Source organism: Corvus kubaryi, unplaced genomic scaffold (genome assembly GCF_017639235.1).
Source record: "Corvus kubaryi isolate FWS band 111438036 unplaced genomic scaffold, C.kubaryi_AGA036_p1.0 37398, whole genome shotgun sequence".
In the NCBI taxonomy this organism is placed as follows: Eukaryota; Metazoa; Chordata; class Aves; order Passeriformes; family Corvidae; genus Corvus; species Corvus kubaryi.
The window spans coordinates 18036722-18053956 of NW_024581137.1; the positions used below are offsets into that span (position 1 = coordinate 18036722).

The 17235-nt window shown below is 38.3% G+C and overlaps 1 protein-coding gene across 2 annotated transcripts in view; it reads left to right on the forward strand.

The window, feature by feature from the left end:
* The window catches only part of GADL1 (glutamate decarboxylase like 1), an 84251-nt gene that overhangs the window by 26422 nt on the left and 40594 nt on the right, over positions 1-17235 (forward strand). For both annotated transcript variants that reach the window (XM_042043889.1, XM_042043890.1), the window contains exons 9-12: positions 692-808; positions 7610-7674; positions 7922-8003; positions 14817-15016. In XM_042043889.1, coding sequence (XP_041899823.1) covers positions 692-808; positions 7610-7674; positions 7922-8003; positions 14817-15016 — 464 coding nt within the window. The remainder of the gene's footprint in view (positions 1-691; positions 809-7609; positions 7675-7921; positions 8004-14816; positions 15017-17235) is intronic.

Below are 17235 nucleotides of genomic sequence, written 5' to 3' on the forward strand. Positions count from 1 at the left end.
GTCTGAGATTTCCAGTGGTCTCTCTTCTAACATTCAGTTACTGTCTACAGCCCTTCTTCTTTCCTAGACAGGAGTGGGAGCAAGGGAATAGTGCTGAGCTGTAGGTCAGGCATGGGATCAGTTGGTGATTGTCCCTGTCATGGTACGTGCCAATGTGGCTGAAGGCAAATCACGTTCCCTAGCTGAAGATTCCTCTTCCCCAGGCAGAGAATAGGGGTGTTGCAGAGACAGTGCAGGTGGAAACTCTAAAGGGATGAGCCCTTTCCTTGCATGGGCAGTCTGCTGGCTGAGCTAGTAGCTTTATTTTATCAGTCAGAATGACAGCAAATATGGTAGTGAAATGTGGAAGACTGAGGAATGAAAATCAGTGTATAAAGAGAGATGTCAAATACTTGGTATGTTTTGATTTTGACAAAACTAGCATCTGTCAAAACAGTCTGAAGCTGCAGAAGTCTGCCCTGGGATGGTGTTAACTAGAAATGGAAAGTGCCTTTTCTTTTAATTAAAAAAAAAAAGAGATTCAGCACTATTAAATGCAGTACCTTCTGCTGGGAAACTAAAATGTTGATTGTCGCATCTTTGTCCTACATTCCTAGATCTTTTTATACTTTAACTCTGCAAGTATACAAAAAGGAAATGAGCAGTGCAAAGGATAATTTTTTTTTTTTTTTTGTTTTGAATCCTATTGCAGGGGTCAGCACCATTTCTTGTCTGTGCTACAGCAGGCACAACTGTGCTGGGAGCATTTGATCCTCTGGATAAAATTGCTGATATCTGTGAAAAGCATGGCCTCTGGCTTCATGTTGATGTGAGTTTGTATACTGTGTGGTTTTGTTTAGCACTGTTTTTTTATAATTGCTATTTTACTTTGACTGTTGATATTTCTTTTTAGAAGTTGGGCTCTAATAATATTTCTTTTTCTTTGCATAGGGACCAGAAATATGTTCTGATTTGACTCTGTTACATATGCTGCAAATCAGCAAATGACTTGGTTCTGACAAGCAGCCAAAGCCATTTTGTTCTTGTCAGGTTATATTTCAAAATTATTTTATAATCAATTTCTTCTTGCAATCTCCTAAAAATGCCTCAAGAGTGATTATACTCAAGAGTAAGTTTTGATTCTCCCCATGTCCTTTTGGGGAATAGACAGAGAATTGGGGTGTGAGGTTCGTACGGGTTAAAATAAAGGTATGTTTCTGGCTGAACCAGTCATAAATTATTCTGTTTCATATTTACAGATTTAACTTTCCTGTATATCACCTTACATTTTCCTAAACTGTTCAGATTTTTTTTTTTTTTTAATTTCTTTGTAATTTTAGGGTTGGATGTTAAAATCCCTTCGTTAATCTTTTTGGAATTGTGCCCTTTTATTACTTGAAAAACTTAGCAGTTAATGTATTTTTCTAGAAATAGGCCACTTCATATTTTCTAAAGTTGCATTCTCTTTGTAATTGCAATGCCACAAATGCAGAATTGCTAGATTAAAAGTCATGGAGCAATAAGAGAATCTGGAGCGATGCTTATGGATATTTCCAGACCTGCTCTAAATTTCTGAAGTGTTTGTTTAATGTTGAGTATCTAAAGGAAGATCACGTAGGCAGTGACGCATGTTTCAAATAAATGTCTCACAGGCATTAATAAATAAAGTCACTGTACGTGTGAGTCAAAAGAGTTTTCTTGTTGTCTGGAAGACAAAAATGCAAAATTTAGGCCTAATATTTAAAATGTCTGCCAAGCCTCCTCACAGCTGTGTGTTGCTGAGAAGGACTCATCAGATTTTCAGCAGAAGTGCAGCAGTCCAGTTACATGTTAGTAACTCTCTTGTGTGTCTGTGTATGGCTGGTGGAAAGAGGGATGTAGTTGGAATCTGTGTTGGACCTTGGGTGAGTTAAATGGATGTGGCTGGAGCCATCTCCAGTGACTGTAGGAGAACAGTGAGTAGTCTCCCTGTAGCTGAACTAAAATATAGTGGGATAAATCTGGGTCATATTCAGAACCATAGCCAGCTGATAGTGTTTTGAAAAGAACTTTCTTCTTCCAGTTTTGCTGCATATTAAACTAAGGTAAAAATATCCAGGAATATCTTTAAGTTAATTTTCTGTTTTAAAATTACTTTAGTTGTCAGAGGTTAATTGTTTCCCAGTAGAAGAACAGATGTCCAGTAACAATTTGGGTGTGCAGTCTGGAAGAACAATTGTTCTCTTAAGATGTGATTCATGTTATGAGCCTCTCAGTGGTTCCCAGAAGTTCTATCAGTATTTTCTTCATCTTTCACACTCACTGAGGGGTTGAGTGGATGTTTCTCTATTTTTTTGTTAAAAGTTCCTAGCTGTATGTATAAGAGAACATGATATGGGGAAAGACTGAAAACTTTCCACAGAAGTGACATCAGGCACGCATGTGTATATACAAGTATATACACGTGTATATACAACTGTGCTATGGTAAAACAAGCAGACTGTGATTCTAAGTGTGACATTTTTTCTCTCACAGCACCACTAGAAATAGATTTACTGAAATTTTATGTGAGCAGGAACAGTGAGACTCGGTCTGTGCCATTCAGAAAGCCTGTAAGAAGTACAGAGAAGAGTTGAATTTTTTCTTTTACTTTTTTTTTTTTTTTTAAGCAAGCATACCTCCTAGCACTATAGGCAGTAATATTTTTGAAATCTCTGAGAATCTACAGTCCTCTGAAAGGTCTGGCTTCTTGTAGAATGATTTACACATTATGCAGTCTGAGTTACAAGAAGTGAGCACTGGTGTTTAGGCCTGCTGTAACTTTGAAGGAAAAAAGATACAGTACAATTAAAACCAAGAGTAAAACCCAGGTAAAGTTCTGTCTAATTTAGGAATTTTCATGTATCATTGACAGACATCAAGATTATCTACTGTAAGTACTCCCATGAGCTGTTACTAAGAATATCTTATGTGAATGTCAGTGGTGTTGCTTCCAGATTTACACCAATTCATCTAATTTCAGAATATTTTCTGATCCCAAAAATTGATGTGTTTGCCTTAGGGAGACTCTTTCCATTAAATACGAAATGATAAAACTTGTGATTCTTAGAAAGGGCAAAAGGGACAATGTCAACATAAATTCAGTAAGCTTCAGGAAGATAAATTTCAATAAAGACAGAAATAGTAGATAAACTCTCACATGAAGACAAACCAGAGAGAAAAACTGAGTTAAGGAAAGTGTTTTAGGAAAATAATACCAGTAGGTCCAAACTGTCCTAGCAGCCAAGCTGTTCAGTCAAGCCTAAGAGCAGAGGCTATGCCAAGCTTATATTGTTCACATTACAGCAATCCAGCTACTTATTGTATTCCAACCTTCATCTGTGATGCCTTTCTTAATAACTTGTTTTGTATCATCAATATGCTCTCCAGCATTTATGTATGTCATGTATTGTCTTCATGTAGCTTTAAATGCTGTGTATGAGTATTTCTTCCCTGATGGTCCTGACTGACTATTTTTTTTTCTCTTATTATTAGGCCAGTAGAGAAAATCAGGTTTGACCTATTAGCCCATGCTTAGGAAATTAGCTTAATCATGCAGTGAACACTGATTCCCATAGTTCAGCTGTAAGTGATTTGTTGCATACCAAACACAGTAATTTTCTGTACCTTGTTACCAATTACATTGTGTGTGCCACGGGTTGGTAATAGTCCTGTTTTGACCTCCCCTGCATTGCTCTCAGCTGGATTTGTCTTAAACAAAGTGTGTCAGCCTAGTTTGATAAATCTGCCTTCCTTCTGTAGTCTTGTGGATGGAGGAGAAGCAGTCAGCTCTACTGTGTCTTTGCAATATCTCATCAGAAAGCCAGAGAAACGTGCCAAGCTGCTGCTCTGGTAGTGAGTGAAAACCTGGCTGGAAAACCATACCCACAGAGCAGTTATCAGTGGGTCACTGAAAGGAGAAAAAAATTTGAGCAGGATTCCACAAAGGTCTATCCTAGGGTAGAAATTATCTGGTATTTTCATTAAATAACTTAGATGAAAAAGAATATGCTGACAAATTTGAAAATGATTTAAGACTTCTGGAAAAGGGAGTGGGAAGACAGGATTAGAAATCAAAGGGATTTTGACAATTTGGAGAAAAAAAGAGGAAAAACTAGGCTACAGTTCAATAAAGATAGAATTCTAAGCTGCAACAATCAAGTGCACAAACACAGGCTGGGGATTGTTGGCTAGAAAGTAGATCTTTACTGTAAAGCCCGGATCTTTTTCTAGTTCACAAATCAGTGATATTTTCAAATAGAGTTAAATATCATTCAGAATTGAATAAAGGAGGTACATAAAATGATTCTTTCTTTTTGTTTCATACGCCATCTGCTTTATCTAGATCGTGTCCAAATAAAAAGATGCAGTTCAAGAAGGCCCTACAGGAGAAAGATTAGAAAATGGGAAAGCAATGTAGATAAACAGAATCATACCTAGAAATTATGACCAATGAGGAAAGATGGAAAGCACTGATGTTATTTAAACTAGAGAAGACAAATAGACAGTACACAATAGTCTACAGAAGCCTTAAAAGGTGCTGCTGAAAGAAAAGGACTAATCTGTTCTCCTGGCCGCTGGAGGTGTGACAAGAGGTAACATTGTTTAGGACTGACACTTTAAATTAAAGATGTGTTATTCCTGTTACACACAAATTAGGTGGTGAAGTTGTGCAGCTTCCATCATTAGAGAGGACTTTAAAACCAGACAAAGCCAACGATTCTGTCAGTTCTTAAGTGCCTTCTCATTCATGGTGTTTTGTTTTTTGTTTTGTTTGTTTCTGAGGGTTGTGGGTTTTTGTTGTTGTTGTGGTTGGGAAGGTTGTTTGTTTATTTTGTTTTGTTGGTTTTGGGGTTTTTTTTTGCCAGCCCTGGCTCCCTATGCACTTGCTCCTTGAATTGAGTAAAGAAACATGGATCACAAATTCATGTTGTATTGCTGTGGCTCAAGGAGAGTAACCTAATTTCTCTCATCTAGGTCTCCGGTAGCAGTTTTTAAAACAAAGGCAGAAAGTAGGGCCAATAGTGTTGTGAAGGCAGCAATTGCTGGTCTCTCTCTGCATTTTATTTTTCACTTTAATGATAATTACAGGATTAATTGATTTGTTGATTAATAACCTCTAGAAAAGATGTGGTTGAGAGAAATGAGAGGAGTATGGCTAATCTTGCCTTTGGGGGTGGCACACCATTGAGATGACCTCTCAAATGCTTTTCTAGTCCTGTTTTTCACAAACAGTGTGCAAATGTCAGCTTTTTCAAACACACAAATCTTCGGATGCAAATTTTGTAAAAATGTATTCTATTTTAATGGGTTGTTTATAAATTCTGAAAATCAGGGAGTAAGTTAGTGACTGTTTTGACTTTATTGAATCAGAGAATGAGAAGAGTTAAATTTGTCTTTGAATAGAAAGTTCAGTTAGATTGTCATCCCATAACATGGCAAATTTGGACTAGCTGGAGAAACGAGGTTACAAGTCATGGTTCTGCAGGATTACTATGAAATTTGAGGCAAACAGTTTCCTACCTTAGGTTCCACCTGTAGCCTGAGCAGCAGCCCTTGTCTCAGCAAGGATGTTGTGAGCATGACAAATATGATGAGATCCATTAATTTGGGGCATTAATCAGAATGACTTTTTAAGACAAGTTAATAACCTTTCATGTCCCTTGTGAGCCTTTGCCATCCTGTCTTACAGAGATAGCAGCTCTTGTTCCTAATATATGGCCCGTGAAGCAAATACTGATGATAAATTCATGTATCAGCTATCATGTATTTTTATTTCAAGGAAAGAAAAAAAAGAACAAAAACCAAAGAAGCATATATTTTCTATGTTTAGGTCAGGAATCTTTACATCAGCAATTTTCTTTTTCTTTACAAGTATTTTTTTAAAATAAGCTGAGTTCAGATGTTTTGTGGACTGATGCCTTCTGTGTGTCTCTAAAGAACCTTGCTTGCTTCACAGGTAGTTTGCTTAAGTGCATTCTGCCTGCATGAATATTGAAAATAGTTTTATTTATTTATTTATCAGTAATTTCTCAAATGCACTGTGTGACACGTCTAGTGTTTGCATGATCTCCTCACCTTTCCTCTGTGGATAAATGTTGTTGTTTAAGAACTAAAGTTTCACAGCACCTGATGATCCTTGCAGAACTCATGAGAAAGGATCACATTCCCTGATTCAGGTTGTCCAGAAATTAAACTTGTGTAATAAAAGCTTGTTGCCTGGGTACTTTCTATAGTCCCTGGAGAGACACATCTGCCAAAGGTATCACCCAATGATGGGTGTCTAGAGTAGATTGAACTAAATAAGGAGTTTCAGTGGAGAGCTGCTCACTACAGAGAAAGGCCTAAGTGATTCTTAGAGCCTACACTTAGTTCTTAGATGACCTGAGGGAGTCTTAGTCATTTTAAGGTCAGTTGGGTTGCTGGTAGCATAAGTGCTGCTACTGCTCACTGACAGACTTTGCTTTTCATATCTGTGCACAATCTGAGCCTGGACTTTGCAACTGGCAGAGATTATCACTGTCTACTCTTTCCCCAGTGAATTTCTCAGAAAGGAATTGGCTAGCAGGAAAAAGATGTGCAAAGTGGGGCTTTCTGCTTAGGTTATTGCTTAGGTCAAGGCTGGGGGAAAGGAAGCAACTCTTTGGTATCAGGAATGAGTCTGCTTATGCAAGGACGTTTCAGTTCATTGCCCTTGCTTACACAGAAGGGCCACTCTGGTTTGTGGCTCACGTAGTGGCGCAGACCACCACCTCTTCTATTTCAGACATAGCCCCAGGCTGCCATCTTTATTTCAGGAGATGAAACTAAAGGCAAAATTTAGCCCACTGACCATGCAGTTGTTCCGGTTTGGCCAAATGTAGAAGTATATCCTCTGAGAGAAGGCAGGCTATAACCACCCCTCCCCCACCAGGTTTGGGGAAAAAAAAAGTCCTCGAAGGAAAGTGAAAGAGATAAAAACTATTTATTTAACAAACACACAGGAAAAGGGATAATGATGCTAAATAGTAAAACCTCTCGCTCTGCTGAGAGAAACCTGGGAAAATTTTAGAGTCCTTCCGTAGGTCTCTCTCTCCCCCTCCTTGGAGATGGGATGGGGCGGTGGGCCCACCTCCAGGGCCAAGGCCTCGGTGGAAATTCCTCCCAATGTATTCTGATGTTGAAACAGTCCAGCAGAGAGAAAAGGAAAAAAACAGTCCCAGGAAAACAAAATTTCAACTCCCCAGAGGAAAAGGAGCTGAGAAAAAAAACTGCTGAAAGCTGGCTGGAAAGAAAAGCAAGCCGGGTGCTTCCCTTCCCTCCTGCTTTCCTACCTCAGCTGAAAAAAAAGTCTCTATCTCTGTGTGACCTTGAACAAGCTGCAAACTGCTTTGAAAATGTTTTGCTCAAGTTTTCGTCCCCCCTCTCAGGCTCAGTTTAAAGGCGTAGAAAGGCACAAAAATTAATTTCTGGGCATAGGGCTGTGATTTGATACATATCATAAAGTCACCCCAAGACAGCAGTAAACTAAGTTTTAAGTGAGATAAGACATCTTTAGAAATTACTAGTTGAAGTATTATCAAAATAACTTTTTACAAATAATATTTTCTTGGCTCTACAAATGTTCCAACAGGCTTCTTGGGGTGGCTCAGCTTTGATATCAAGGAAGCATCGCAGACTTCTTCATGGTATCCACAGGTAAGTCAATTTAGTTCATGGGCTCACTTACCAGGAATTGAGGTGAAAGTTACGTGGCCTGTTGGCTTCCATAAGTGCTGCATTTTTCAAAACAGAAATTACTGTTATTTGGAGAAATTTCTGAACCTGTGGTGGGACTGGGTGTACAGGAAATCTGATTGGTCTGCTTGGATTGTGTTTTATTCTTAAGTACCCATGATTACAGATGCAATTTTCACCTCCCTTTTTCCATTTATGATTTTTGCAGGTCTAATTCTGTTGCCTGGAATCCCCATAAAATGCTGTTGGCAGGAATCCAGTGCTGTGCTCTTCTGGTGAAAGACAACTCTGTAAGTACTCCTGACTTTTTTTTTGTATTCTAATAGCCTGTCATTTCTGTAATATGGAAGTGGAAATAATTAGAAAATAGCTGAAAGTCAGTTTTACTATACTGCAGTAAAAAGGCTGAATTATATTATTGTGAATTTCACCACTTAATCAATTAATAAAGGGTGAATAAGAGCAAGGTGAAAATGATCCAAGTCACTGTACTCACAAGTGGTCAAATTTTGCAGCTGATGCCCTTGCTAGTTAACTTCTGTACATGATTTGCATTCAGAATGGAGTATGTTGTCACCTGGGCCTGGCACACTTTAACACCGAGCTCATCAAAGCCCTCAGAATAGCTGTCATCCATCAGGACTGCAGCAGTGCTGCGACTGTTTAAAGCAGGCAGGGCTCATCTTCACGTCCCCTTGTACAGCAGCACCAGAGTGGGAGAGGGATAAGAGTTACAGCACATGCAGGTAAAGGTGCTGAGCCTTCTCTCCTCACTCTACCAGTTCTTCCTCAACAGCAGGGTGATTTAGACTTCCCTAAAAGCCATGACTAATTTAAAGGCATAGCAAGCAAACAACAGAGCTCTGCTCTCAAGATGACTCTGCAATGTAGCAAAAATCCCTTCTTGTGCCTTTGTGACATTCTTTTTATCTTAAAACAAAACAGTAAGAGGTTAGTTATTTCAAGCTTCATTTCAAACTCAGAGCTGCTAAAACTTATGCCCACTGTCCACCATTAGGGGTGAGTTTTACCTTACACTCCATAGGTTGTAAAAGACTGATCATCACAAAGATATGGAGCCCCTAGGGTTTACATCACTATCTTGTGGCCATGGTTTGGAAATTACTTTTAATAAATCTCTGTCAAAAAACCTGATATTTTCTATTCAGCTGCTGAGGTTACCTATCCATGTAATTTGTTACTAACTTCTGTTAGTAAGAACTGATGAGGACCAAAGAGCACTCTCTTGGGGCCGATTGCTCTAGGTCAGGGGTGAGACATGGCAGGACAGCAAGGAGAAGTGTGCCACCTCATTTCCTTAGACTAGAGTCTGTGGGATTAAAGAGGATTAAATTTCAGGGTCACCATCCATTGCTTTATCTTTATTCCAAGATGAGAAACAAACAGAATGAAGCTATTGACTAAGATTAATATGGTGTTTTAATTGCAGGCTTGGGAAGATTTCAGTGCTGTGTTTTTGACTAATTAGGCCCAGTATGTAGATACTGCCCCAGGTAATGATTAGGCTACTTGGACTGAATAGTGGAAATTTCTCAGGAAGAAAGAGGGAAGAAATGAAGAGGACTGAAATGTTCTAGGTGCTCTAGCATTTAGAGTCCCTTTATGAACACTGTTCCAACTTCAGGGCTCTGGCAACCTTCTTGTATTCCCCTTCCCTGCAGTTTAAGGTCTGGTAGAGTGATCCTATTCCACTTCTAAACCACAGCTAGGCAATGTTGTGGAAGTACTTGTAGAGCTGAATCCTGGGTCTTTGAGGGGTGAAAACAGAAGTATCATGGATCATAGCATCAGATCCTGTTTTATGGTGAGATGCTCTGGAAAGCAGATTTTGCTGCATCAGGAAGAAAGGGTGTTTTACTCTGCGTCTAATTCCTGGAAAATTGGCTCTTACTCATTCTGTGTATGTGCCAGTGAAGTCTTTATATGCAAACAGACACACATAGATTTGAGTACTTTCTGATTAACTAGCTGGAATATAAATTCTTAAGAAAAAAAGATCAAATGCATATTTAAGACACTTTGACAGAAAAATGTTGCTTCACTTTGATCCTTTCCATACCAGAACAGGCAGCTGAATCCAGTTTCCTGTTAAAAATGCTATTTTTGTACCAGTAAGACAAGGGAAGAGTACATGTATCAGTTTCTCACTTGGGAGCTTGTTCCACTTCTCTTAAAGCACATAAATACCTATGGCTAAGATGAAGCACGCGTTTAAATGGGAACGTAATTCCTTCACACTGTGGTTAAGATGCATCAGTGGGAACTGGATGCTGAGATGTGAGCTGGAAGAGTCTGGAACACATTGCTCTGCTAGTGAATGTTCAAGGGACCTCAGGTAGATTCTGAAGTGCTGAATTCTGCAAGACATCAAAGCAACAAAATGTTAATCACAAATGTTAAGACCCATTTATGAATTGCCTTATCTCCCTTTGAAAGACTGATTAAGGAAGTCTTGTTAGCCTGTTTTCCGATTTGCTTTGAGGTCCATTTGAAAACTGTGGAATACTTCAGAATTAGGTTCAGTTGATTATAAGTGAACAAGTTAATCCCCTTCAGTTTTTCTTTTTCTCTTTCATACTTTCCATATGAAAAATAATCTTTAGAAGATGTCGTCACATTTCAGCTGTACTGGCAGCACTGTAATTTCCCATTAACAAAAGAAATAGCAGCTTTTTTTTTGTTTGGGTTTTTCTTTTGCCTCATTGCTTCAATGGGGTTCAGCGGTGTTCATATATTTAAGACATTGCAGCTGGCTTGTTAGAATGAAAAACTTTGTAATAAAATATTTTTCGGTACAGATTTAAAAAAAACTAGAAAAAAAGATTAACTGCAGTGAAATGCTGATAAAAAGAGTATATCTTCCAGCCTTAGTGAAACAAAGTTGGAATATTTCCAAGGAAGGTAGAGATAGAAAAGAGAAATGTGTTTGACTTGATTAGAAGAGAAAAGCATTTTCACCAAAGGGAAAGAGAGATTGGTTAATCCTGTGTAAAAGCTCAGATCAATGACTGTAGTTCTTCAGTGCTTAAAGCGCTCAAGAAGTGCTCAGCTATTCCTTTTTCACTGGCATGCCCTGAGTAACTTTCATCACTTCTCCAACAAGATAGTCTTACTCAGAAAACACTGGTATTGCCGAGTCATAAGTGGCAGTGAAGGTTTAAACACAAAGCTAGATGGACCAATAATCTCAAAACATTGGTGAAATCAGTTTTGGTCTTATATGTTCTTAAAATGCTAGGAATTGGTGTTGGGTTATACATACTCCCTTAAAACCACAGAGCTACTCCAATTTGTCCTTGCTGTCATCCATATCTGTATGAATATTATCTACATATAGACAGAGAACTACTGTTTATCACCACTGCCAAAGTTCTGTAACCCGTGAGAGTGAAGCACTAGTTTAGGTAATTAAGAATCAGTTCTAGGTAATAAGCAGAATTTTTACTTATTAGTTAAGAATAAAGTCTCAATGTAGCTAATGAAATCTCAGTTTAGTACAGAATATAATTGATAAAGGTGATGATGGTAGCCATCCACATGTAATCTCTTCCTCATCATTAGAAATATCATAGAGATATTTATGCCCCTGATTCTTTTCCAGGGCAGCTGCAGAAAATGCTCTATTCTCATTGCTTTTGCTTGGGTTTAGTACAACTGAGAGCTCCTTCTCACCTCTTGAAGTGAATTGCTGTAGTGTCCTAACACACTGCACTGCTTTTGACAATTTTCAAGATTGTCTTTATTGCCACAGATAAGGCAAATCAGGGAGATGCTTGTCTTGGGGAAAAAGATATTTTATTAATGAAATTGAAATTCACTTTTAACTAGCAATGAAAATGGAAAGAGATCAGAAGACTTGCTGTAGGTAAGTCTGTTCATTGAGAAAAATATGTTGAATTATGAAACTGGAGCTCTTGCTTTCAGTATCAATATATTTTCATCGATTTGCCATTAATTAGAACACACAGAAATTATCCATAGACTTCATCAAAATCAAAAGCTCTTTGAAACTTCATAGTGGAATGGGGCCTCTATGAAAATAGTATTTCCATTTCCTAAACTTTAACAGACTGACTATAAAGCCGAGCACTTGCGTTAAAAAGGGTAGAAAGATAAAAGATGCTGAAGAAAGAAACTCAAAGTTGTCAAATGGGGAAGTTCTAATGAAACTTTTGCAATTCTTCTGAACAGATGGAGCACCTCAGTTACTGTGTAGAAAACTGTTGGGGTCTTCTTTGGACTGAGAGCGTTGAGTTAGAAAATGTATTTAATGCGTATTTATTTCCTTTTTTTTTCCTTCTACTTTTTCATCATTTGACTAGGAAAATTGAGATGACTTTTTTTTGTCATCCATTCCTTTTTTCTTCCCTTCTCTTCCTCCTCCACCTTTCTTCTGGAATATTTCTCTCTTTCTCACAAAGGATGATTTTTGTTTCTTTTCCTCTCTTCTCTAGTGACATGCAGGAGGATGTCACTGTACTTGCGTCTGGATATTGATACTATCAGTATCTTCAGCAGGATTTCTTGAGCACGTTGCATTCTTAGTAAGATAAGTAGATGGAAGAAAGATCATCAAACCAACATCAAACCACCTTCAGATTCATCAGGAGACTAGAACAGTACCTGCCTTTTTTTTTTTTTTTTTTTTAAATGAGCTACATTCCCAGGAATTTGAGTTCATCAGGGACATCAAAATATTTGTTGCATTTTCACTCTAGAGCACTTTTTAAAAACTATGTAACTCTGCAGTGGTCCTGTGATCTTCAGTGAACGTCTCAATCTTTTGTAATACTGCTAACTGTGTTCAGGTTTCTTGAGACAAACAATGGTTACTATTTATCAGATGAAAACCATGAGGGGAACTACTATTCTGCAACCTCCTCTATTGTGCTGCATTGCATTCTGATAAGGCAGGAGATAGTGCCACATTGATCAGCCCTGCTGTACACTCACTGCAGATACACTGTGCAAAATTTTAGGTCAGTAAGAGACAAAGCAGTTAGCTTAAATTTGGGGATGTTGCTGCCTTTTTGCTTTTTTGTTTTTTCTTTTTTAACACTATGTCTAGTAAACTTGTTTTTCTCCCAATAGTAAAGGTATGAAGGTCTAAATGAATAGAGCACAATATCTTGACAGAATGACTCCTGTTCCTCGTTGTGCAGCTACTAGCCAGAGAAAACCAAGCCATGAAGAAACTGAAGTATGGATGCCCCAGTGCTTGAGTATTCTGCGGTTTCTAGTGTCATCTTCTTGCCTTTCTTTATTTGAGAAAATTGGAAAGTAGGTGTTAGAATCTTATATGCTACAAAACACTGCATTCAGCCCTGGCTTTCTGGCTGTGGCTACCCTGTGCTGTAGCTGCACATTATTACTCTGCAAAGGGACAGCAGACACTGGCCCTCCTTTTCCCCCAAGCTGTCATATAAACTGTCTTTTCACAAGGCTGAATGTGCTGCTCCTGTGACTGAAGAGTTCAGACCAAATTTGCTGTACTTTTATCAAACAAAATATTACAATGGGATTGTCAAATCCTTACAGAAGTTGTGGAGAACCCTTGGTGGTGGTGCTCTCCTTTTGTGATCTACAAATATGTGTGTAGGTGGGGTTTTTTATCTGATTTGCTTTTTTGGAGGGAATTGAAAAGTCTAGGAAAGAGGCAGAGTTATCCTGTGTATGCCAGTCAATTAATTCTCTTTTTTTTTCTTTTGTCTGGACCTTTTTACTCCATTTTATTGCCGATCCCAAAGTCATAAGTAGGGTATTGGAATGTAGATCAAGAACTGTACCTCTGTTGTGGGAATATGACACTTTGATTAAGAGTTATATCAGACACTGTGCCATTTCAAAAATCAGACTTGCAGCAGATGCAGAGAAAAGGGTGAAATGCAAAATACTTTTTTTGTTGATTCAAATTGAAGAGTGATATTGAATTGGAAAATGAATTGTGCTCTTCTGCTTAGCACTGACAGATCTATGTTTTCTGTCTCCTGCGCCCCTCATAGGGCCATTCCCATCCCTGCTCTTGTAGCCTGCTTTCTGCCAGCCCTTCTCTCTACTTCATAGTATTACAGACTATATTTTGATATTTCATTCTTCAGCCAATGGCCAGTCCTGTGTCTCTTCTCTTCCTCTGCACCTTTAAACCTGTAAGAGCCTCTGTGCTTTCTGCTTCCCAGCCTCATTCTCTGCTGGAACTTGCCACACTACTCATTAATCTTTGTCTGTTTTCTGCTGTTCATCTCTGCCCAGGTCGCCCCTCAGAAGCTGTAGGCTGGAGATTGCTGAATAAAAATAATTTTATTTAGAAATCATGATTATCATATGTGAAAGTATCTTTTTTTAAGTTTATTTTCAAATGTGTTTGTCTGAACTGTGAAAGGGAAAAAAAATTGGGTGGTACTAATCTCCTTGAGGTTTTTCTGCTCAAAGAGTCAGACAACCTATGCTAAATCCACAGTGACTATTTGGTTGTAAGGGCTAAACATCTATTTCTTGGGACTGAAATCTTCCCTACCTGCAACTAATCAAAGCAGGAACAGATTAAGCCATTTGTGAACATGTAGGAAGTTCCTCAGGAGTTGTTCTTGATTATGGTGGTTATAATGCCAAGATTGTGGGTTCAGTCCCAGTATGGGCCATTCACTTGGGTTGGACTCGATGATCCTTGTGGGTCCTTTCCAACTTAGAATATTCTGTGATTCTATGATCTAAAGACTGGAGCAGTGAACACAGATGTGTCCGTCTTCTCTCTTTCATATCCATATGCGTTTTTGGGGCAACTCTTTCTGTGTTACCCACTCCCATGGTTTCTTGAGATCTGAGTCAAAATTCCTCTTCAGCCTGCTGCTCTTCCATGACATTATGAAGAAAATAATAAAATTTCTGTGTTGTCAGTGCTGACTTCATGGAGTTTAGGTTCATCTGGGGTTCTTAAACCACACCATAAGTTTTGGATATTATCTTGCATATCCAGATCTTTTTAAATGAGCAGTTGGTACAGACAGGAAAAGAAGGGCTTTGGCTTGTGAAGAGGTTTGAAAGAGCTTCTCATCAATCTAAGTCTCTATCGTGTTTCCTCATAGGGCCTCCTGAAGAAATGTTACTCTGCCGAGGCTGCGTACCTGTTCCAGCAGGACAAGTTCTATGATGTCAGCTACGACACTGGTGACAAGTCCATTCAGTGCAGCAGACGTCCGGATGCATTCAAGTTCTGGCTTATGTGGAAAGCACTGGGAACAACAGGCCTTGAGGAGAGAGTAAACAGGGCACTGGCTTTGGCGAGGTACTGCCTCACAGTTTGGAATATGTCTAGTCTGTTAGATTGGCTGAAATGTTGGCACTGCTGACACTCCACATCCTGGAACAGACCCCTTTGTTACATTTTCCCTCCCTCCTTTTGATTGCGTATAATAGGAGGCTTTTGTTTGCGTATAATAGGAGGAGCTAATAACAATAATAATTAGTGTCTTGCTACAATATTTAATGGTAATTATTGTTTTTAGCAATAAGTGTAGACGTTGGTAAACATAGAAATCAAAATTAGGCTATCAGTCTGTATTGTGGAACATTTATGTTATCTAAACCAGACATAGGACAGATTTACCAAAGCACCTACTTTTAGCTCAACTGCGTGTTCTGGTGTTGGTGTAAAAGAAGTCCTATGTGCCAGAATCTGAGCTGTGTCTGGAAAGAAGCAAATTTTCCTGTTCATGTCATTCCTCATGAATGAGGAAATGCAAAAAACTGACCATGGAAAACTCATATGAGGACACTTTGTTAATATTATGATCTAGTAGAGGTGTATGAAAGCAATATTGTTCTCTCATACTGAGTGGTTTTTCTCCACAATTTTGCTGAAGTTCTTAATGCTTACACTATGTTCTGTTAGGGACAGAAACACCTTTTCCTTGTGACCTTCCCCATACCTCTTCACTTTCACTAAGTTTTTGGTCTTGCAGAACTGAGTTTCACAAGTGAATTCAGCAAAATTCTTGGTAAAAGGTGTTTATAAAGGGATGGTGATGTCTTGGTTTCTGGGAAGAAATTTCCATACATGTGGTATTCTCTTCTCTTAGAAGAAATAATTTTGAAATAAGGTAATGGCCCATTAAAAAAGTTCACTTTAAGTAAAATGTTTGTTCAGAATTTGTACAAGATAAAGCACAATGAAAACTTCACAAAACTACCTACACACTGCCTTAAGTAAAATCATTGATATTGACATTTTACTTTTTATATGAAGTAACAAGTAGAAAAGAATTGAATGTTTACTTCAATGGAAATTAAAAGAATAGTCTAACAGTAATGAAGTTACTTAAAGAAAAAATAAAAATACCCCTGACCTAAACCCAGAGTGGATTTGAAGGGAATAAAAAGAAAGAAACAAAACCAGAAAAACTCAAAAAAGCTGTGACTTTTTCCTCTATTTTATTTTTTTAATGCTACTCATTTTTTTGGCTGGTTATGTGTTTTTTAATATCTTCTGGTTAAATTTCACCTTGTTTTTGTTGTACTGTTCTTTGTCTGTGCAGAGTAAGTAATTCTTTCCGCTATCAGTAGGAGAATTCAGCCTCATCGAGGTCACTGGCCAAGGTCATTGGACTGACTGTGTTGTGATTAATGACCTTTCTGGGATCGATATTTGTGTTTAACATTAGGATTCAGTTGGTAACACTTCTAAAGAGGGACTGGCTTGTCTCTTCTGGTTTTTGGTTTGTTTTTCCATTAGGAAGAAATTTAATTTTTAGGCATTATCTGATGAAATAGATTCTTCATATTGCCATCTTGAGTGTGCATGGACATGGGCACTGTACCAGGTTTACTAACTACTCAGCTGTGCAGCCTTTCTCCTCATTTGTTACATTAGATGTTACTTTGATTGCAAGGGTAGTATTTCAGTGCTCCTGAACACAGGCTTGGATTAATTCTGGAATTAGTCCCCTGACTGTAGAATTTAAGGGCAAGATTTCTTTTTTTTTTTTAGGGTGATTGCAGGCATTCTGATGCAGCAAACTTTGCCTATTGGCTATTCCTGTAATATCTGCTTGTTCTGGAGATGAATCACTCTTTCAGGGTATTAAATGTCCCAGGAACATAGTGATGCTATCTATTTGGAAAGGCTTGCTTTTAAAATACCTGGAGTAGAGCATCCAGCTGATTAGTTCAGAAATTTTTTGCTTATTTTCTTCCCCCCACTTATTTTTGATGCAGGGATGTTGCTTTATAAAGTACACTAAAAAGAAAATAGAAGTAAACTGCTTTTAGAATACAACTCTAGTTACCATATAAACACCTCTGCATCTTACGCTTCATCTTCTTTGGAGTTTTTCTGCCTGTTTCCTCTTCTGACACCCACTGTTAGCAGACATATGTCTACTTTCACGGCAGATCTCCACCCCTCATTTTCTGCAAGGCTTAATCATAGCAAATGACATTTCTCTGTGTACTTTGGTTTTCACTAGGACTGGAGCCCTTCTAACATACTACAGCTGTGACACGATA